Source organism: Augochlora pura, chromosome 3 (assembly GCF_028453695.1).
Source record: "Augochlora pura isolate Apur16 chromosome 3, APUR_v2.2.1, whole genome shotgun sequence".
Classification (NCBI taxonomy): Eukaryota; Metazoa; Arthropoda; class Insecta; order Hymenoptera; family Halictidae; genus Augochlora; species Augochlora pura.
In genome coordinates, this window is record NC_135774.1 from 14,729,833 (window position 1) to 14,753,245 (window position 23,413).

Consider the following 23,413-nt stretch of genomic DNA (forward strand, 5'->3'; position numbering starts at 1 on the left):
TTTTTTCCGACTCGTCAATGAACGTTCGATTGATCGTTCTTTACTTTGTTTGGAAAACGGAGCGATCGGTTTCCGATCACTGGATTCAAGGTTATTCAACGATTCAGTGTTGTCTGATCAACGATCGTTCTATTCTACTGATACTATGAGTTAACTCCCTAACTGTAGAACACGTCTTGAAATTTATTTTTCTTAAAAATAAGACAGTGCTATAAAGGAGAGCATTGTAACAGCATTAAAAAAATCATAGCATTTAATACATTCACTAAAGAAGTATATACTCACCGACTGTCTGATCTATGACGTGCCTACACCACTAGATTCTATCACAAACTTTAATTAAGAAAAAGCACCACATTAATCCTTCATATTATTAACAATATCCGTGTACCCTAACGCAACAAGGCAGAGCAACAGATCTGCAAACATCGAGTAATCCAGGCTACGGAAACTAGTTTAACTAACAATTAACAAGTTCACGATCCGAATTACATCGGCGAAGTCGAGTGACATAGACTATAGAACCGCAGAAATTACAGGAACGACTACAATCCCGAATTCGCAGAAAAAACCGCGGGGACAGGGAAAAAGAAGTTGGCGTCGGTCCGAGGCGTCTTCCGCGAAGTTTCCCTGGGAACCAATTAACATGCGGAGGTAGAACTTAAGCGACTTACCGAACTGCATAAAATTTGCATCTACACGGAGAATTACAAGCGGACCTGGCGGCTGAGCCCGGCCGCCGCGTCGCGGTGAAATCGCGCAAACAGTCGACAGCTCCGTGAAACTTTTGCAAGTAATATGAGACGATCACTAGCCAGACACCGTTCCACGGGAAACCTCCATAACCAAACAAGTGATATACTGGCAGTTCTTGGTCGGCCAAGTGGAAGAGGAGGAGTTCTCTCTGGTCGGCCGAGGGGGATACTCGGCTGCGAACGCTTCTCGAACTAGTAGAACAGGGTCAGCCGCTGGTCAGACAAGTGGAATAGAGATAGCGGCGGGACAAGTTCGCTGTGCTGATACCGTGCCGTCGGCTAGACAAAGATAAAGTTTCGGTGCCTATAGACATTCGTAAACCGACTACATCGTTATTGAGCCCTTCGGTAGAGCAAGCACTCCGATCAAGGGAACTTAACCCTAAATTAATAATAATTTTGTTATTGAATTAATTGGTAATAAAATTAATTAAGTATTCAGTGATGTTAAAATTCAGAGCGTTACGTCTGTGAGAAGACTTCAATTTCCTCTGAACTTTTACAAAATTTGTAACAAAAAGAAAACACTCGGTGCAAAAGCTGTATAAAAATTGTAACTAAGAACAATTGACAAGCACAGTAAATCTTGAAAGGCGAAATGAAAGTTGCATATACCAGATACATAAACTGATACATCAAAGACAACATCGTTCTTCACAACGTAAGTAGAATAGGTGCCGACGTAGTCAGCCGTTTTAATCATTAAAATCCGCATCTCGACTCGCCGTAAGAGGTCTATTTATAGAATCTACATCCAGACAACTTGACTAACAGCACCGTAGCAGGCATGCTAACTAGAATGAGCACAGCATACGCTCGAATCAATCGAACGCAGTCAATGATCCGCGAGATAGAACAAGGGAAATTCAGAGATGAAAATCCGGGCTGTCGGCAAAGCCGCAACGGGTTCCGATCGGAAATATCGTTAAACGGCGTATGCATATTCACGGGGCGCCGTTCCCTTTGATCTGCCGCGTGTCTTCGGATCCGAGATCCGCGGTTCCGGGGAAATCATCGTGGTACCGCGACTCGATAACATTCGCGTTCCGCCGCTCAATGAAACGACGCGCGGCGAAATGCATCGCAGGAACTCGGAGAGTCAAGCCTGATAAATCTGAGAGCGTTACGCGAAAGACGACGAATATATTCGGGGAAAGCCGATTCCGGCGCACGCGCGTTGGAGCCTGCTCGACGAGGATAAATACTTACTTGCCGGGAGAATGACTTCAGACTCGCCGAGTCAGTGAAACTCTGGCTGGCATCTATCAGCGTCGCTTAAAGCCTCGGAAGTTTCGCGGGGCGCAGCTTGGCGCTGATAAAAATTGCTGAAGGTATTTTTTAAACGGCCGACGAATCTCCGACGGATCTCTAATGTATCTCTGACGAATCTCCGAGGCACGAAAATAATTTCGCAGATGAAAACAGTCCTTTTCGCAGGCTAAATTGCCAACAGTAATGCCGTCGTTGAAACATTCGACAGACACCGACGTATCTATGATCTGCCTCTCTCTCTTTCTCTCTCTCTCTCTGCTCGTCCACAGGGGATTCCCCTTTTTCCTTTTAACCGACGATCCGCCACGGCCCGCATCCATCTTCGTGGCTGCGTTTTGCATTCCACCGGAAACCGCGCTATGCGCTACCCGCCGGCGCATAAAGAAAACGGAACGCGCGGCGGCGGCGGCGGCACATCAGACCGCCCACGATTTATTGCTAATTACTTTCCTATGCTGACCTGCCCCGCCCCGCTCCACCCCTGTCGCGACGCGTCCCACCGCAAATTTATCGCCATTATTTTTCTAGCACCCTCGACGCCGAACTAAATGTACGCGCGGATGTTCGAACAATCGAGATACGTCACGGCAGGTGTGAGTTACCGGCGCGGCCAATCGTCAGAGTGCGCGGTCGATGGGTCAGATAACGAGTTCAAACAGTTTTGATGCATGCAAGAGGGTACGTGGGACGTTGTCGATGATTCTTGGGGAAAGTGGTCAGTAAAGGGTTGAGCTACTGGGTGATTTTCTTAGAGATTACTGTGCGATTGAATTTTTAGATTTATATTTATTAAAAATAGGTCTAAGCTCGTATATAAAATATTTCTTAATATATTTAATGAATAGTGATATTTATAGATGGAATTACTTAATTATAGTAATTTTTCTCGAGTCAGTTCCTTTTAAATTGCAGACGAAATTAAATCGTGATTATGGATACTGTGAAAGATAGCTGTTTAATTAGAAAGCTGTTCTTTCTTAGAATAGCTTTCGCTCTCTCGACTGCTCTGTATTTTTTCAGCAATCCTTCATTTTTAGCCATTCATTTTCATTCATCTATTTCCATTTAGTCGCCTCTCGCGTTCAATTGTCTCTTGTCCTTCCTTCTCCACATCTTCCTTTCTGCTCTCGAATCAACGCGTACAATTCACCTGTAAAAATTTCCGGACAGCGGTGTGCTCAACGAGCATTTAGGATACAGTTGCCGGTTTCCGGTGCGATAGTCATAGATACGGCAGGGTAGCTTGATATCCATATTATCGACATTTAGCCGGAACATGCGTCCAGTAATTAGAATCACGTTCGTCCGCAGTGTGCAGGGTAATCGTGGCCGTATTAATTTCGTAAATTATCGAAGACGCGACGAGGAGAGAGCCTGAATTAATATTATAGCCGTAATTGCAATGCGAAGTATTCGCCTATGACGATGGATCGACGGTGAATCCGTTTAATGCCTCACAGGCATCCACACTGCTGATCCGCAAATTCCCCAATTAATCGCGGTTCTAACAGTAACGAACCGTCAAGCCGGCCATAATGGCTACCCTCGCTGTCACACTTCGCTAATGGCAATAACATTACTCGTTCGCGGCTAATTTATCGTTGGATAGCCCCCCCCCCCCCCCCCCCCCGACACGCCGATAGTTTGACGGCTCGTCGACCATATATCGCCCTTTGTTTTCGGACGCAATTCGAGCCATGAATGTCAGAACAATCCGGCAAAAATCACGCTCGCTTCAATGGAACGGTATGGTTTGCTACGGTGTCTGATCGGTTGCGGATCTGATCTACTCAATGTGCTAGGATCCTTAGTTATACCTGAATATAGATCTGAATATTCAGCACGTAATATACCGTCCGAATATTCAACTGTAGTTCAGATGTCTTGCTGATATTTCTGTTTGACTTGGTATATTTCTTGTCTGGTCGGTGGTCGTACCTATTCTACTGATTTTACACCAAAATTTTGTTTTACAATCGTAATAATTCTTGCAGATACGAGAAGCCATAGAATGGTCTTTGTTTCAACAAGAAATAGGTATATTCGCGATGTCTGATCAGTGGTCGTTCTCACTCTACTTATTCCAGAAGAAATTTTTATTCCTCTATCTTGAGATTCACTTTGATACTGTTCTTTATTCGCATAAAAAGCGTGCATCAACATTTTGTCTAACCACTTCTGCTTATTCTACTTATTCTAAGATATCCACCCTTCAATATTAACACTCGCATTGCTAGTTATTTACCTGCCTAATTTCCAATAATTAATTTAAATTCTCATACAATCCATTCGCATCTACAAAAATGCTAATATATCTGAAAATAATACTACAAAAAATACGCTCTTCTACTGTTAAAATAAAGGTTTAAAATTCCCCCTGCAAAATTCCTCGCACAAGTGAGCAACGTCTGCAAAGTGACAGTACCAGTGCCACTTATTCCGGCAGAAATTAGCCGCCGTCAAGTGGCGAGACAAGAGTACCCACGGTCCCGTATCGCCTTTGAAATCAGCGATATTATAACGCTTAATCGACGCGGAAATAACAGAACAAAACGGGAACAGGCGGAGATTGCGGGCCCGAAGACAACGAGCTCGTTCAACCGAACTGCAATTTATCATAACGAGTCTGGAACGCAGCTGGCCGGATCCGAAACCGAGACCGGCGGTATTAAACCGAGAGGTACCGGTTGGACACAGAACAATAATTAACGTTCGTCACAGAAGCGGATCGGACGAGGCACACGCTAGAGTTAGATAGAGATAAAGATAGAGGGATATAGGTAAAAAGAGAGAGAGAGAGAGAGAGAGAACGTGGTCGTCCGTTCGCGGGACGGGTAACAAACCTGCACTGTGTACACGTCTGCATTCGGCGACCGCCATTGGTGCAGAACAGTCGCCGCCGGGATAAATTCATTCGTTATTTCCGGGCCGGTTGTGCCCGGCTCGGGCGAAAGCTGCGCCCCGGAATTAGCTGACCGGAAACTGATCCTCCGTAACACGAGCCGGCTCTCGGCATCCCGCGTTGAAAAATTCCACCCGGCCGTGGCAAACGCGAACGGGTCGCGTCGTTTAATCGCGGAACGTACCCGTATAATTGCTCTCGTAATTTTTACGAGTGCGCCGGCGAACCGGGCGGGACGGCCCGCGCGGGGCGCGGCGGCCGCCTTTTGATCGATAAAAGTTCGAGCGACGCGCAACGTTACCTATTAATAATTTATTCGCGACTGCGGAGAGCGCCTACTCTCATCGGCGAGCCACGGTTATACGCCGCGCCGGAACTCGCGTTAATGGAATTTTCGAGGCGAATGTGCGTCAAATGAGCCTGCCGGAAACTGGAGCGGGATCGATCGCGAAATAAAAAGATGGAACGCGGCAAGTAGGACGCGGGAGCCGCGCGTCCACGGACAAAACGAAACGGCATCGATGAGATCGGCGCGAACGGTCCGCGCGCGGTGTCTAAACAGCCGGATCATTAGCAAAGCTAATCAGTGGAACGGGTCAATAACCGCGCGGACAATGCGGGTCGCGGCTGCTTAACGAGATCGAGAAATGGCGAGAACGTTCGTAAGAGCTGTGTAGAACGACTCCAGCGAGTACGATGCTGGGGGAGAAGAAGAGGGTTGAAATTTTTAAACGACGTAGAAATGAAGAAAGAATTCAGCGAGGGAAACGCGGGCACTTTAACGATACAGTGAAGAGCATTATGGTAACGCGGTCTGGTTTAAGTGCTGCGAGACCGGGCGCGGAACAGTTAGCTGAAAAGAAACACGATCTGCGTAATCGACTTTACGGAAATTTTGAAAAGGACTGTCTTTTTCGGTAGAATCGTCCAATATGTGCTCAGACAAGTGCAAAATTCCCGCGTTATTATGTAGAATAATCTGCTTAAATTCGCGAACGATGTTACGATTCGAGTGGAGCCAGACGACGTTTAGTCAAACAAGCCGTCGTTGCACTAATTACTTATTTTGCTATTACATTCACGGCTTCTCCCGAAATCACCTCATATTTAATCCTCCTACGGTAATGATGCTTCAGTTATACAACTAACATAAAACAATGCGAAAAACAGACGTAGATTTTTAAGCTCGTCAATGTGACATCCAAATCTCGTTTCATCAAATTTGATCTGAGTGGTCAGGATATCACGTTTTAATATTAACATACAATGAATGCTATAACATCCACGTCGATCAAATCGAAGTGCACAATAATTTCATTCAAATAAACGTCATACGGGATTGAGTGCGCGCGGCCTATAAACTCGAATATTATAACGTTCATACCATTTTGCATCGCGATGAAAATGCACGCGACCGCAATCACGATGGCGGAGGTGTGAAAGAATTGTCCGCGATTAGTATTAGTATTACTATTTATTCCAGTGGAGTGCCGAGAAGCGAACTATGAGCGTGAGTGGGACACACGGACTGTGCAGTGCTTGTGAATGTCCCAGCTATATATTTATCTATTTATTTATTTATTTATTTCTATGTCTATTTATTTATTATATATACACATATTCTCTATTTCTATATCTAACTTTGTTTTCTCTATTGTTAAAATCATTGTTATTACATCTATTTATTTATACACCACGTAGCCTAATTTTTAATGTATACGCTTGTTATAGTTACTTAATAATTTATCTATTTTCCTCTTTGAGCTAATAGAATAAATTCTATTAATTCAATAGAAATTCTATTAATTTTATTATGTTTATAGAATAAATTTTATTAATGTTAGTATATAGTCCGCGGCGTGGTTCTTTTCAAGTGGAATGTGACAGTCGTAGATCAGCGGGGTGAATTTGTCCTCTGGCTTTGTTCCCGTTGCATCCAAAAATGATCGAAGAAGACACGGCGTTTCTCTCTCAGCCATCTATATTAAGATCAGCGAGAAAAGAATGGTGTCGCGAATCTGCATATTAGCCATCGACGAACCTGCATTCGCGCAATGATCGGTGCACTATCAATCAGCTCTCGGGTTGTTCTAGGATCATCGAGCGCCTCGAATGGAGGACAGATGCCATGAAAGCGGTTCGTGGGTGCGTCGTCGCAAGACGGAATTGATAAACGCGCGCGATTCTCATAAAAGCTCGCGCGTCATAGAGCGCGGCTTTCGGCCGGGCCGAAATTGAAACACCCGGCCCCCGGATCGTCCGCGGCCAATATGAGAGCCGAGGGTCTCTTCTAGCGTTGGCCGTGATCGATTCCCCGCGAATGATCCGGAAATATCGGGGGGCCGGCACACCGCGAACGACTCGATGGACTTCGATTGATTCCTCGACGTACATCCGGACTCCGTGTGTGCGTGCGCCCACGTAAAAATACCGCGGGGCCCGGGGTTGCGGACCGGCCGCCGCCTCCGCGCGGGATAAAGGATATCTCGCATGGAAATGAATCGCGATCGAGGCCGAAGTGGCTCTCGGCGATCGACAGATAGCCGCACACGCCGGGCAATAATTCTGAAAAATTGTTCCGCCCCTCTGAGCTCGGTCTGAGATTTCAGCGCATAAATCCTGCTCGTTCCCCCGGATCCACGTGATATATCGGTGTTTGCAAGTGTTCCCGGAGAGATATTACAATCGTATATTCTCGATGTATTGATACAAAATGGCTTTTCGTGCCGGGTACCTTGCGCGCTCCCCTATCGCTGACCCTGATCGACTCGGCCCCGATTCTACGCGGGGATTTTAATCGGCGCTCCTACGATCGGCTACTTGATCTGCCCGACACGTTTTTAGTATACGCCGGATTTCATAGCTCCCTCGAATTGCAAATGTTCTTACTATTTTATTTGCTATCTACTGATATCGACTGATTCTTTAAAACGTTCACACTTTTAATATAGCGAAAATATTTTCTTGTTTTTTTCATGAAGCGAATTGTTTTAGATGATAGATGGACTAGTCTGCCAAATAATGACTAACATACTTTTTTGTCAATTTCGCATGATTAGGAACTTATGCACAGTATATGTGTCACGCTACAAGCTAGGTACCATTTATGGTACATGCGAGTTTTCAAAATTCAAATAAATGTGTATATTATCAAAAAGGAATCGTATCTTTATTCGACGTTCATCAGAAAAATTTTGTAGTTGAGAAAAAAATTCGTTTCCATGTCTAAATTTTTTAAAAAAGATTCTATAAATACAAGAAGCAGTATACTTCGATCGTCTAAAAAGAATCAAGCTATCTAACCAAGTTTTAAAATTGTATTCCATTTTAAAAAGTCATATATACATCTACGTACATACTGTACATACTGTATATTCAACAACAAAAACGTGAATTTCCATAAAACTATTCGATAGTCAGAAATCCGACAGAAATACCTGATGAAACGTGAGACCCACGAAGCCTTCGTTCCGCGAGCATTTCAATCGAGTTTTTCGTGCGTTCGTGTTTTTACGGTCGACTGTCGAGCACCTGGAATCGTTCAGCATACATCGGCAATCTCAATGAAATCACCATGCTCGGAAATCATTCCTGCGGTTCATTCGCGTCCGCGGAACATTGGAAAAATGCGCCGATAAGTTCGTCAATTTAAGCGAACGCGCCGTCATTTTTTGGGGAACACTGAGAGACGGGAACTTCTCTATTCAGCGGACGCGATGAATCTCATCGCAAACTTTCGCCGAGGACTATCCACTTGGTAATTGCATCTCCTCCATCGATAATTTTTTTTCCTCGATCGTCCTTTGCCGGGAAGTTCGTTACACGCTTCGAGAAAAAAAATTGCTTTAGCGGAAGTTAGGGTGCTCGATGATTAACTGCAAATTAGTCGATGGATCGACTTCCATTTTCGAACCAGCGTCGTCCCGTTCTAATATTCCGTCGGACGCGCGATGAAAATTTAATTTCCTCGTCTTCGGAGGGCGGCCGCAGGGTCGGAATGGACCCAAGGTTATATACGGATGAACGTCGACAATCGTCTCTAGCTACCAGACGCAGTTAGATTAGAGGTTCGACTATCGATTATCCATAATATTATTGATATTATGTCATAGTTACGATGACATCGATGTATCAATGTCGTATCGATATCTCGACGATGTTGTATGGATATCTATCGATATTGTTATTATCGATATTACATGGATGTATCCATATCATAACGATGTAGCCACAATATCGTTAAGATATAATTAAGTCGAACTAAAAGATTGAAAAGATTTCAGTCAGTTCAGAATGAACAACGTTGTTACCTTAAATTTATTTAATATACACTGAGGAAGAATTAAATAAAATACTCATTCTATAAGTTTATTACAATAAAAGTAAATCAATATTCTGTTCACCTCGCGAATACTTCAACTTATTGCCAATCAAGAAATAACAATAGAACTCTTAAAAATTGATATTCCAAAGACAGAAACGAGAAATTAAGGCGCCCGACCATTGCTCGATTCCTCCACTGTCTACCTGTATTTCTTTTCAATCTGCCTCGTTCCTACCATCCAGCATCGAAGTCTCGGAATAAATCACACGTGACTAAATCGTCGGACTAATGCCCGGGCTTCTCTACTCGGAAGAAACAGTAACGAGGACGGTAGTCGTAAAATCGGTTGAGCGATTTCGGTTTTACGACGGCGCGGTTCAATTTGCCCGCTCGTCCGATATCGAAGACAGGGAGGGTGGGGGGGGGGGGTGGAAGGGGAAGGGGCTGATAAGACGAGGCGAGATAGCGCGAGCGTAATTGGAGCATCGAAGTAGCGCGGGCCGGCTAACTATGCATAGGGCACCGCGGAGTTAGTATTCCGTCCCGTTGCCAACGGTTAGATCCAATTTAATGTTCTGCTCGCTCCTTGGATTTCAGATCTGGACACGATGCTATATGGGTACACGAACAACATATACGTGCTGGACCACACGCCCGAATCCTTGCCGGTGAGTACGATTCAGTGCGCGGACCCGAGAATGGAGGAAGGGGGTTACCGGAAGAGCGGCCAATTAGACGCAACTATTATTGCGGATTGCGTTACCGAGCGCGTACGCGCCGCTTTTAAGTTGATTAACGAGGATTGCGCGGCACGTAGACGCGCCGTTCGCTGATTCCAAATTAATATCGGAGCGGGGTCGTGCTACGTACGGTTCGGAAATTCGGCGTGCACCGGGTATTAGCCGGCCGAATTTCTGACAATGAAAAAGCTTAATCGCGTTCCGACCGCACCGTGCACTCGGTTCCCGGGTTTTTTTTTCGGGCGACCAGCTTTTTACGCGGCCGCCGTAATTAACTGTGATCTAATGGAACGCCATTTCTGCCCCCCCCCCCCCTCGGCGCGTTCATTTTCATGATAGATTAGTGTAATAATAGCGACCGGTCTGCGAACGTGCGCGACAATAATTGGCCGACGTTTTGGACGCGCGGATTCGATGGAATATTTCCCTTTTGTATTCTAACGTTTTTTATTTTTTCAAAATGAGAAATACTGGAATATTTTAAAATAGATGGACTTAGGACAATTTCGAAATAAAGGGATCATTTGTTCGAAGGTAAATTCGTAGTATTGTAATACAGGAAACAGCATCTGAAATGTAAATGGGAGCACAGAATGCAGAACATATTGTTCCGTGTATTTCGATACGTGTGCCTGGCCGCAATCGGTTAATTCTACTTACTGCGTTGGTCTTCCTAATCCGCGCAGCGGTGTAGGGACGATCTGGTCAGACGGAATCTAAAGGAAATTACCATTGGTAGCAGGACAGCGCGTGCATGTACCTTACCGCAGACAATACTTGATGCCGGTAGAAGCATCCGACCGTGGCCAGACGCGAGCAAATTACATCGAAGGAATTTCTAAAATTATACTGCAACCAAGGATTGCATTGTCTTGCATGCGAAACCACAATCAGAGAGAACGGACAATGTTTGTAAAATGTCTGACCGTGGTTAACCCCGTTCTATCTCTATGAAATCTTAAATTTCCCTCGCGATGAAGAAACCGCGATTAAACATTCTAGCTAAGAACGCGGGGCACTGAATTATTTATGTCCGACGTGGATATATGGATCGTGGATTTTTATGCAAAATAAAGAATGCTAAACTACTAGTTTCGAGCTGTTAAAATTGTTAAAGAAGGAATGCTATCTGAAAATTATTTCTTTATTTGTAATAGATGTAGAAAGTTTTATTTTGTGTAAAAGTCTGTAGTCTAGTGATCACATTTTAAAAAAGCCTAATGCAAATTTTCGCTATAAATTCTTTTCACTGTGTTAAATTAGTATAGTGATCACGGAGGATTTATTGTAAAAGGGCCAAATTGATTAAGATGACCAAAACTGCCCTTATAGGTGAAGGAATGGCTTAGTTCAATGAGGCTACAGCCAATCCAAAAAACATTTTTAAAACATGGCGAAAATATTCTTAAAGTCATGTGAACGAATAAGGAGATATCAAATTACAAGAAAAATATATTTTACGAAGAAAAAACAGTAGGATCTTTTCTGAAACCTGGTAAAGATCCTTTTTGATCGCAATTATGGTCGTGTATCGGCTGCGAACGGACCACGGAGACCGCGTTCCCCGTGTGTGTACACTCGCTCGTATATAATGTTCCGTGTGCCGTGTACACAGGGCCGAATGTAATTTGCAGGAATCTCGATTCCGTGGTGACATAGACATTGAATTTCCGGTATCTCGCTGTGGAGAATTGAATCGATCAATCAGTCGCAGTTCAGGGTAATTAGGTGGGCACGATAAAGTGTTTACCAGAACGCGGCGTAAACCAGGGACCGGTTTAGATTTCGTCCGGGGGGGACACACACTTCCGTGTCCGCGGACTAAATTCATTCGGCAGCAATTACGGCTGGCCGCCGCCGCCGCCGTCCCTCCTCCGCGGGCTTATAAAAATATTTTACTTGCAGAAACAAGTTGGCCGCCGAATTAACACCGGCGTGTCGGCCGGCGCCGGAGCCGGCTCGGCGAGCTTATTTATTCGCGGCCGTGGCCGGCGCTTGCTTCGATGTTTGAGCACGATTATCGAGCCACCGTTTGCGGATTTCCGTGGACTCTTCGCGAGAGTTAACAGGCTTTAATCGGTCTGTACACTGGGGCCAGTGCAGTGATTCCCGTGCCGCGCTGCCCCGTCGACAACAACCGATAACTGGAAAACGGATGGTCGTTCACCCGTGTCAGAAATATATTTTCGCGGATGCTGCGTGCGCTCGGATTGCGTGGAACGATGACAGAATGATGTTCAATCGGTAGCGAACTGGCGTAGCTTGATGTTAATTCGAAGCGTAGAATTGGGGAGAGATAAGCGGCCTTAAGATTCGGCAAGCTGGCTGAGAATTCCGCGATTTTTCTACTTTGAACGATGATGAAAGTCTGTTGGTCTTAAATTGGGGTGTAATTATCTCTGTAACAGTCTCTGTGCGTTTTACTTAGATTTGTAATTCAATTAAAGGAAGGAATTTTAGAGTATATATAGTAGGTAATGGTTCAACAATCTGTCTGATTGTTGGTCAATTTTTCTACTTGGAACGATATAAGTTACAGTGTTCTGCTACATGTAAGTTTTTAATTAAAAGTAAGGAATTATAGGCAGTACTCAGAGACTTGAGATTAATCAAGCCGTCTGGTCATTGGTGGACCATTCTACTTGCATCTATGCGAATAAAAATCCTTTCGCTCTAAATTAGCGTTTCTCTACATTCCATATCAATTTGACTGAAACCAAACATGACTATAAATTACATCGACGTGGCTGACCATTGTCTGGTCATTCTACTCAAATAGAAAATCTTTCACTTGAAATTACCATTCTGTTAATGTCTCTCTTTCTTCGATTCAAAGAATCGTGCCTCTTCCAAGGACTCGTTCCGACTATAGCCATGATGTTCCATGTGAAATAGAACTACAAAAACATCCAGCCAAAGAACGCGGCGAATAGAAGCGCGTTTGACACCCGGCCGATTTAATAAACGCCCACCAATATCGCGTGCGCATTTACCATTTCGTTCGAGCAACTTGCTCCCGGTTGTTCGCGGCATCTGAGCCCCGTCTCCGGAGAAAAGCGATCCAATCAGCGGGGCGCTGTGTGTACAAAACCGTAAGAGTGTGCGCAAAGAAACTTCGGCTATCCGGTATCCGCGGCGTGGAAACTTCGCGCCGCTTCGAAAATGTCCCCGGCCAGGAGAGGGAACTTCCGCGGAAAATAGTCGAGCGACGTGCTCGCGGTAACTTCAATAAACGAGCTCGTTACAGAACGCCCCCGCTAGTGGAACACTTCCCCGGGAAAATCGAGTAGCTCCGCGCGCGTCCAATCGTCGGATCCGCGGCAATAACGAGCGTCCCTCGGCGGGCGACGATGACGACGATTCGTGCCGAGAAACGTTCCCGAAAGGTTTTAATTCGCAGTCGAGACGCAACAGTGGACGTTCTCGCCCGAATCCTATGGGGCCCCGGGCAGCCGACGTACCTCGCCTGCTAACCGACGACCGAATTTCCCAAGGAAAAAAGGTCGCCGTTAACTCGTCCCTTCCGTTCGTGCTATTTATCAGCGCGCGCGAAGGAAAGTTCGCCTGCTCCTGGAAATACGGGAACAGGATACGTTTCCCATGGGGGCAGACTCTGTCCGGCCGCGCACCCGATACATCGAATCGGGTTTCGACTTGTTATCTACCGGCATTTGATCTCTTCGCCGTTTCCCGTACGCTCCTTTGTCTGCCACGGGAGATCCTGGGGACGTACGGGTCCTCCGGACTCGTCCTTACTTACAATCGATCGAATACTGCCCGGACGTTGGGATAAAGGGTGCCCTCGTTCTACGAGAACAAATTTTTCGATCCACCCTTTCTTCTACGTGGCAGGATTCAAGAAACTGAATTAAAAATAAGAAGATTGAAAGCTGTTTTGGAGCAGTCTTTTTCTAAAGAATTCGCTCGAAGGTAATTGCACCTATTATTAATCACCACCTCGATTTGCGACCCCTTCTTGAAACGATGGCGCAAATAATGTGATAAAAAATAGATAAATCGTAAGAAAATCGATGTAAAGATTCTGTCCATATTTTTAACATTGTTCTCTATAAATTGACTTGATTTTTAGGTATTTGTTTAACTGCTTCCCTAGCCTGGAACTGTTTTAATTTGCGGTATAAATATCGAAGAGTAACACTTTCAATAATGGCAAGCGTTCCATAATCGGTACTTTTGTCTGTCGATTTTACGTTGAATTTGACAAGTCAGTTCGCGATAGAACAAATCGTTTCCTCCGTAGCTTGAACAATAGAGCCTCGCACAAATGGTTGTCCGCTCCCGGCCGTGCTCCCGGTCTGTCCAGTTTATCCAGCAACACCATGGAAACGCTGCCAGGCTTATGAAACTTTAATCAACAGGAAAAACTTCGTGGTCCCAGCGACTTAAACTTTGACTGGACAGACCAAATATTAACTCTCTCCGCGCGGCCCGTCCGGGATGGGTTCGTTTATCAACGAAAAAAGAACCGCGACGAACTTTGTTTAACCGTCAAATATACTTTCGCCGAGCAACTCTTCAGCACCCGATTGTGCAAGCCTGGGAAATAATTTAAGTAGGGCCGGCGTTATCGCGGCGGCCCCCGATCAAACCCTCCTCGTTGCCCGACGACGGCTTCCGACACTCCGCGAGAAGGGAAATTAGCGGAACCCTTCGGCGAAGTCAAACGAGCCGAAACCTTCTCGTTTCAAGCCGAAAGATGTAGCGCCGCGTTAATGATCCGGCCGGTCGTCTCCGAATCGAGGGGAATCCGTAAGATTACTCGAAGGTACTTAACGAACAGGTTGTAACACGATTGAAGTTCGCCGGGGCTGGCGCGGATCCATTGAATCGGTGTCGAGTTCCGGCGGCCATTCTTCGGGCTGCTTTTCGGTGGACCGTTTGAGCGCCGCGTTAAGCTTCGCCGCCGAAGGGTTCTCGGCTGCACGGGTTTCGGGTAACGAAACGCCCGGCAAAAGCGCATCCCGTTTTCCGTAGACGTTTACCGGTGGCCAATAGCTGGATGCTGCTGCCGCCGCTTTTCAGAGCTCCGTCGATTCCCCTCACCCCCGTGCCTTCCTTTCGACCGTTTGATACCAGCACTTGACGTCCTGCGATCGCTAAAGCCGGAGCCCGGATTCAACGGACTTCTCTCGATTTTTTTTCAAGGAATCGGGTAACTCCTCTATATCGATCTTTTGCTCGCGTTCTCGCCAATGGTAGTTTAAGCGTGTGACGTAATTTTCGAAATTGTACGAGCCGCTCTTGATGCCAAACAGAAAAGAGTTTTCTACGTGAAATTCTAGGCATTGTTCTGCATTTTTGTTCTCAAAGAATTGAATTAATATTTGTTATTAACGTCTCGGACATTTGTTCAGTATCACATGAATGATGCAATGTATTTTTCTCGAGCCATATTATCTGAAATTGTACGAGCCGCGTTCCTTTACATTAGGTTGCTTATTAAACAGTATAATGTCTCACCATGAGGAATATTCACGCTACTCCCGTAATTTCGAAACAAATTTCTCCGCCGTTCGAAATCAGAACGGCCTCTTATTGAAAACAGCACCGGCGTGGACGAATCGAAGCGGGCACGGGAATTATCCCCGCGCAAATGGGTATTTAATAATGTAGCACCGAGTCAGGAATAATTAACGCGCGTATCGAGTGGATTAATTGTTTTTTGAATTAATGAAGAGCTGGCGCAGCCGGGTCCGATTGCAAAATTTTCCGCGCGCGAACACGTTCGCGATATTACGGAGGAATATCCCGGTCTCGCCTTCCGAGCCCGCTAAATATTTTCGCAAATATTGTTCCTCAATTTGTCCTTTGTCGTGCGCGAGAACGAATCCCGTCAAAGGACCGCCGGGTTGTAATTGCTGGAACTCGATTCGCTGAGCCAACAACAGACGCGGACACTTTTTCATTCTCTTCGTTTATATGGTTAAGGTAATTCTAAAAAATTAATCACTTCGTTACGGATTTAATCGAACGGTGAAAACACGTTAAAGAGGTTCGGTGTTGTTAACGTAACATACTGTAATTAATTTTCGAAAAGTTAATCGCTGCGTTACTCTCAGGAAGCGAACAAATTACAGCAATTGAGAAACGAGAGAAAATTATTATATGATATAAGAGATACGATTGTTAAGATTTAAATTAAGATTAAAACCACTTTCATTGTCTATTTGAATTCTAATATTTGATATAAGAATTATTACGTTATTATTTTAATATTACTATCATTCATTACATTATATATATTATTACTACTATTTTATTTACTAATTTACTTCTCAGATCGTTATCAAATATTACTCATCGACTCCTCCGACCATCCCTATTTATATACTCCTTCTTCACACCATCCCTACAAGTTTCTACGAGACATGTAACCAAACAGTAGATCACTGCGATCTCCGGGCCCTGCCAGGACACGTAAGAACCAGCCCAACGCGTTCTCACGTGTCACCGGAGCCGTCTAACGAGTCACCAAATGATCGTAAAGCAAAGTCCTCCGTGGAAAGCCTCCTCGTGCGTGAACCGGGATCGTTCCAATTATTTTCTTCCAGGGAAACGATCCTCGCGCGTTCTCCCGCCGCGGCGTTCAGGTTCGCATTCTAATAGCGTTAACCGCGATCGTTTGTTCCTCGTGCACCCCGGGCCACCGGGGGCCAAGCTTTTAATGATCCGACCCCGATAATTAAGCACGCTGCTTCCTGTCCACGTGAAATTTAATCAACGTCGTGCCGCGTGGCGATGCCGCCCCGGAACAGGGGGGGGGCAGGGGGGGCAGGGGGGGCAGAGGGGAGCGAGAGCGAGCGAGATGTTCCCGAGATTTCTGTATTTAGAACGCTTCTATCAGACCCTGAATTCCAGCCTATTTCCAGCTCGCGGAACCTCTCAGACGATATTAGCTAAATAATGCACGAGCCCGGGCACGCGTGAGTGCACGGGACACACCTCGGGATTTTCCGTCTCTTCCCGATCCCGCAGCGCGAAGGCAGCATTTATTTCGAACGATCCGGAGCGGCGACGCTATTTTCGCAGCCACGGAACCGTGTCGAGACTCGAATATATATTTTTCGACGGCGACCGTTCGCCGCGAGTCGTTCGTTAAATCGCGGACACGCGGCCAAAATCTGCAGCTACAATAATTGAAACGTAAACCCCCGCGCTCGTACTTGACGCAGCTTCGTTTCGGTATATTTTCGTTGCTCGCACTCATTATGAACTCGTCGACTCCGCGGGTCCAGTAATGATTACACCCCCCCTCGCGCGGTCCTGTATCTAAAACTGTTAATGACGTCTCAGTGGACGAACATCATTGCTCGACCCACATCCCGGCCGACGACCGGTTTATCCGCAAAAATCTAGCCTTCAATTTGAAATTTTATATTTTTCGCCCTCGCGAAGAGGCCGCTCTTCTCCGTGCGCGCGCGCGCGCGCGATATTCGCGCGATTAAAAGTTCCGCGGGCGCGGTTTATACACATAGTTCGCGAGCAATTGAAACCGTTAGCGCGGCAAATGAAACTCTGTTTTTAGTTAGATACGAATTACTCGGGGATACGCGTTTACGTTCCCGTTCGCGTACGCGGATGGTAAATCTGGAATTTCGCGCAACGAAAATGTAAATTCATCGCCAATCTGCAGAAAATGTGGTTTCGCCGCGTCGTTGACTCGAGGCTCCGGAAGTACGATTATAAATGGTATTAAATATTTTTCGCAGTTATTCGGCCTTCTAAAATTGATCTAAATAATTCGTTCATAATTGTTAGATAGAGATAATTGAGAATTGCCGGATAGATTCGATTATTATAATAGTATTAAATATTTTTTACAGTTATTCGGCCTTCTAAAATTGATCTAAATAATTCGTTCATAATTGTTAGATAGAGATAATTGAGAATTGTCGGATAGATTCGATTATTATAATAGTATTAAATATTTTTTACAGTTATTCGGCCTTCTAAAATTGATCTAAATAATTCGTTCATAATTGTTAGATAGAGATAATTGAGAATTGCCGGATAGATTCGATTAGCCAGCGTCGAAGAAGCTCGCCGGTCGTTTTCGCGTTTCTGCGTCGTTGGCACTCGTTAGCCGACCCGAAGGGAGGGGGGGGGGGGGGGGCAAGGGTGGAGCTCGTTGCACGAAAAGGAAGGGCATTATTCTCTTAACGAGGCAAGACGTATCTCTCGCGAGCACCTCGTCCGATTCTGCTGTCTCATTCGTTCCGCGCCGCGCGCGACGGAGTAGGAGAGGAGAACGGGATCCTCTTTGAGAGCTTCCACCGCGAGCGCGCCCCCGGCGAAACGGATTTTCTAACGACGCCGCGATGAGCCACGCCAAAAAGTCAGCCTCTCTTTTTTTTTCTCGAAAGCGGCGGAAAAAAGAAAACGGGGGAGGGGGGAAAGAAACGTTCAAAGGAGACGGTGACGAGGCCTTTGCCGCGAACCCGGGCCGCGCGCGCTGCCGCCCGGCTTGCCCTCCTATCCCTCTTTTCTTCCGCCCCCTTCGCAGCCCCCGCCGTTTCTCTCGGAGGTTCGGATTGTCAAAGAATCTCATTCTCTCAAGCTGACTTACTACCGCCATTTATTATCGTCGACGGTTGTTCCGGAAACGAGCGTAATTTCCCACGCGAGAACGAGAAACGGCCTGGGACCTCGGAGCTATCCCCCCCTCCCTCCGTGCACCGGCCTTCAAACATTATTTCTTGCGATCCGCCGCTCTTAAATATTAAGACGCCCCACGCCATCCCCGCGACGCTACTTTGTAATATACTTTCGCGACCGGCGGATCTCTCGCGGGCATTAAAGTCCATTAGGATTTACGGTGAGAGTTTTAACTCTGGGCGCGTACGCCGAATTTCATCGGCCACTTATTCCTGTTATTTTTAAATCTTTAATATTCCCGTATGTTCGTTGATTCGTTCGTACATATTTAAACTCGCGGGATTTGCGAATATTCGATGGGATGTTTTGAATAAATCCCTCGGAAATTTTTGCTTCGTTTTCGTCTTATTATGGAACGTGGTCTTCCATTTTCGTCTGAATTTTTTACCAAGGATGTTATTTTAGAATTAAATACAAGGATATTTCGCGGGTATTGTTAATATGTTTTGCAGTAATTTTTGCTATTAGTTATTCAATTCGTATCGTTATGATTTTTATTAATAAACATAATTGCAGTAATTTTTGCTACTAGTTATTCAATCCGTATCGTTATGATTTTTAGTAATAAAGATAAATATACGTTTATGTATGGATGTATGTATAAAGGAAGTAATTCGCGAGTGTACGTGACTATATAAACCAGACCGTGTATATTAGACTCATATAACTTTCTTAATGAGCACCTTACTCCAGTCTTTATTGATTTCTGCAAATAACGTTCCTCTCCATTTTGTACTCTTACATTAATTAATAAATCCACTCATATAAAATGCTTAAAAACATTGTACTACAATACAGTCTCCAAAGACATGTATTTTTTTAAGAAAAGAGCTAATCCACGTACATAAAACGATTTAATCCTAATTCCCCTATTATTAAGCAGTAAAACAATAAATCGTAAAAATTAAACGAACCAAACTTATTCATATTTCTGGGAAATATGTATCTCTGTTCGACTTATTCGACATTGCTATGCAAATTGTCCCGGTCATGCAAGGGCCACCGAACAGAAGGGTGAAAAGGTAGATATTTCGCTTGCACCTGGTACCGGGGCACATTCAACCGGTGCCGAAACTGCGGCAGCGTGTCTCCGAGCGAGAAGTGTGGTCGCCATGAATGTTCAATGACTGATAATCATCCTTGACCGCAGGATATGGACATGCTGCAACTGTTCGCATCGCCAGCGGGTCGAGCACTGCTCACCAGTGACAATCGGCCGAGGGGATCGACGTCGACCTCCTCCTTGTCTCGAGAGTCCTCTTCGAGGCTGAAGAGCGGCAGAAGACCATCGGGAACGGGTACAGTCAGCGCGCCTACCTCGCCGCCGAGGCAACGAAAATCCAGCGCCGAACTGTACAAAGAGGCCGTCGAGATACTCGGTCTCACCTGTTCGCTGACTGATAGCTGCCGATGCATCGACTGCCAGGTGGGTTCCTTGGTTCACTTTGGTTCGCTGCTTTGGCTCGCAGCAGGCACCCTATTTGTTTCCATTCGGTTTCATTTGATTCCATTCGGCTTCATTCGGTTTAATTCGATTCCATTCGGCTTCGATCGGTTCCATTCTGTTAATGTCCTTCTTCCTCCTTGTTTCATTTTTCAGACTTTCAGAGATCTGAGATTTAACTTTGCTACGCTCTTACTGTATTCTTTTGCCTCTTCTTTCGGTGCATTTCCTGTTTAGCAGGATGGATTTTATTTCTCGACCATCAAATTTTTCGGAACATCCCCCAGAATTATGTCATTAGATTGGAGAATACTCTGTGCAGAAACTGAAATTCTATGGAAACTAGAAAATGTACCGTATCAAATTTTTATAATTTATTTTTCGCCATTATAGTGTAAAAAATCTAAATTTTATTATTGGCGTTCTCTGATAAGCAATTGTTCGAAAGATGACAAACCCTATTATATATAGAAATGTTATTTTTAAATTTTACGTAAGTGCACGCTAAAAAAGCCTACAGCCTAATTTCTTGAACTTTTTACACCAGCTCCATACCTCTCAATTTATTTAAGAAGCTCGATAAAAAGCTAAATAAGCCCATCCACGAAAATGCCCCGGCACTTCGAGAGCATCGTCGTCGCGAAATAGCTCTGTTCGAGAAGCTTGTAACACACCAACTAACTGCCCAGCGACTAGGGAAGTGCTTCGTAGGCGGTTCCCATCAGGAACCCCTATTCGCGCTCAGGTCAAGGAACGAGTTAAGGAATTTTTATCCGGGACGGCAATTCCCGGGATGGAAGAACCTCCTCCGCTCCCAGGAAACGATTCGAAATCCCAGCAGAATGAGCTCCTCCCGTCCAATTACAAGGATCGAAAAAAGAATCAAATTGCCCGGCGGTGGTCCCGGCGATCCCCCCTCTGCCCGCAGTCCCGGGGAAACACGCGACGTATAATTGCATCCACTTTGCGGATCCGCTCTAACGTGTCCCGCGCAATTACAACGAATCAGTTGTAATCTCCGGAACGAAGCGTCCGGCGGCGGCCCCCACCCGTTCTCCCTGTTTTAAGGGCCAATCGGGCCGGCCGCCGATTATAACCGCGAAACGGAGCACCGTCGTCGTTCATCGGTCACAACCGCGCCGCGCCGCGCCGCGCGCGATTTCATTTTTCCATCGCTCGGCCACGCGTAAATATTCCCGGCTCGTTTTTATCGAGGACGCGGTCCCGGCGCCGTGCTCCCGTTTTCGGGACGGTAATGGAAGGAGAATGGAACAGCCGCCGCCCGGATGGAAACCGGCGTCCGAATTTAATTAAAAATTTTATCGCGTACCCGGCGATCTTTGTAATTGCCGCCGCGTGGCCACTCGGCTTCGCGTTGTTCCCGATTACAGCCGGGAATTTCGGGCTCCTAATGAAACGATCCTCCTCTGTTCCGATGCCAGGATTCACGGGGAGTACAGAATGCACGGCTCGTTTCTCAGCTTCCCGATCTCCGATGCCCGAGCTTCCACGATTAGATCGTTTTTAACCTGCTAACCGGGGAATTAACTTTTTGTTCGGAGCGACTCGGAGCGGGCACTTTCTTCTTCCCAGAGCGAGATTATGTTACCGAGGTTAGCTCATTTTGAAGAGACTTTTCTTTGCGACGACATGTTGGAAGGAATTATGAGAATCTTTTCGTTGTGATCTATTAGAGTGGTTTGAATATAGGACCGAAATTTCTAATTTTGTTTTTTGATTACTTCGTTTGCGAATTTTTTACTATTATAGCCAGATAAGGTGGAAGGTGGATGAGACGGGAATTAACTTTTGTTCGACTCGTTTCACGACGGGCATGTTTTTCCTCGCAGTGAAGAGATACGTTATCCGGCATAGAGGAACAGGGAACCTTTCTCACCGGTCGATTATTTATGCAACAAAGTTTGTACATCCCCCGCAGACGATAAAATACTCCTCCCCCTGTAATTTGCTTTAATAAGACGTCTCATAGTTGAGCAGAATATTCACGTTTGCCCTTTTTGCAGAGCAACTACTTCGACTGCGACGACGATTGCGGGGACGCGAGAACGGAATTGGCTGCGGGCACTCCTATTCTACTGGACCACGCTTTGTCGCATCCGCTGACATGTTCCATACAGTAGCAGCCAACCGTCGCGTAAACATTCCGAAATCGGCCCACTGTTAGCCCGCTCCGCCGCATCCACGAGCCATAAAAAGAGGAAAAGCCTTCGAGACGAGACGGATAGATAGCTAGATAAGGAAAGAGAAGGGGAGAAGGATAGAACGGGGGGCGAGAGAGAAGTTCGACGCGTGCGCTTCGGATACCGAGTGAAACGCTTGAACGGAGAGATCGACGCGAAGAGAGCGTGTGTCAAAAGGCGAGCCGAGTCTACAAAGAGAGGATTCTACAAAAGAGGAGAGCAAGCAGTAGCAACAGCAGCAGCGAAAGAGAGCACAGCCCGGACGAAAACGAACGTGTGGAACGCCGAAGACTTGCACGACGGTCTTGATTCATGTTCCATCGACCACCACCCTCGAGCTTCTTCTTGCGGTCTTGATTAGATTGATCGCGTTTCTCGACAAACAAAGCGCTCGACCCATGTGTTCAGTTCGATGCACGCTGCCGGCGTTCTCAAATGTTTCTCGCAGCAAATGAATTATCGAAAAGAAGCGATCGCCGGAACCGAAAACGTTTCTTCTACTTCCACTTCCGCGGTCCTCTCGCTTCTACCCGCCACCCCTTACTGCTTCAGATCGTGTTTTATTAGACTTTGAACGGTGCTCTCGCGACCTGTTCCACCGAGACGGAGCTTAAAGTTTTGGTCACGCGGAACGTTCTGCTGGCAGCGTGCGTGTGCACCAGATCGTGCCACTTCTTCGAGGACCCTGTACAAAATTCTGTAACGAACCGTTCGCCGGACACGGACCCCCGTTCAGTTGCCGTAAATCTCCCCGACCATTTGTCGCGTAAAACACAGTACAATGAATGGGTTTGCTGTCGACCAGTGTAATCTACGGACAATATCAGCGGCGCGAGCGACGCTCAATCGTTCGATGTAATTATGTTAGCCGAGCGCGTGCGACGCCGAGACGAATCACGTACAAAACCCTTCCGCGATCGCCGCCGGTCGCGGAAATCCGGCGGCGGGATTGCTCGACGGACGGGACTCGACTGGTCTGCCGACGTTTCTACATGGTCATCCGTACGCTACAAAAGTCATAATTACATCGTTCACGGAACGCGAGGTCTGTTGGATCGCTCGGCGTCGACGTCGCCTGCCACGAGCGATCCGACGAATT

The 23,413-nt window shown here is 46.0% G+C and overlaps 1 protein-coding gene across 1 annotated transcript in view; it reads left to right on the plus strand.

Moving 5' to 3' along the window:
- The window catches only part of LOC144467831 (uncharacterized), a 37,210-nt gene extending 14,956 nt beyond the window's left edge, over window positions 1-22,254 (plus strand). The window contains exons 2-4 of the mRNA XM_078176799.1: window positions 9,851-9,921; window positions 19,820-20,095; window positions 22,138-22,254. Of these exons, the coding sequence (XP_078032925.1) occupies window positions 9,851-9,921; window positions 19,820-20,095; window positions 22,138-22,254 (464 nt within the window). The remainder of the gene's footprint in view (window positions 1-9,850; window positions 9,922-19,819; window positions 20,096-22,137) is intronic.
- The last annotated feature ends 1,159 nt before the right edge of the window (window positions 22,255-23,413 follow it).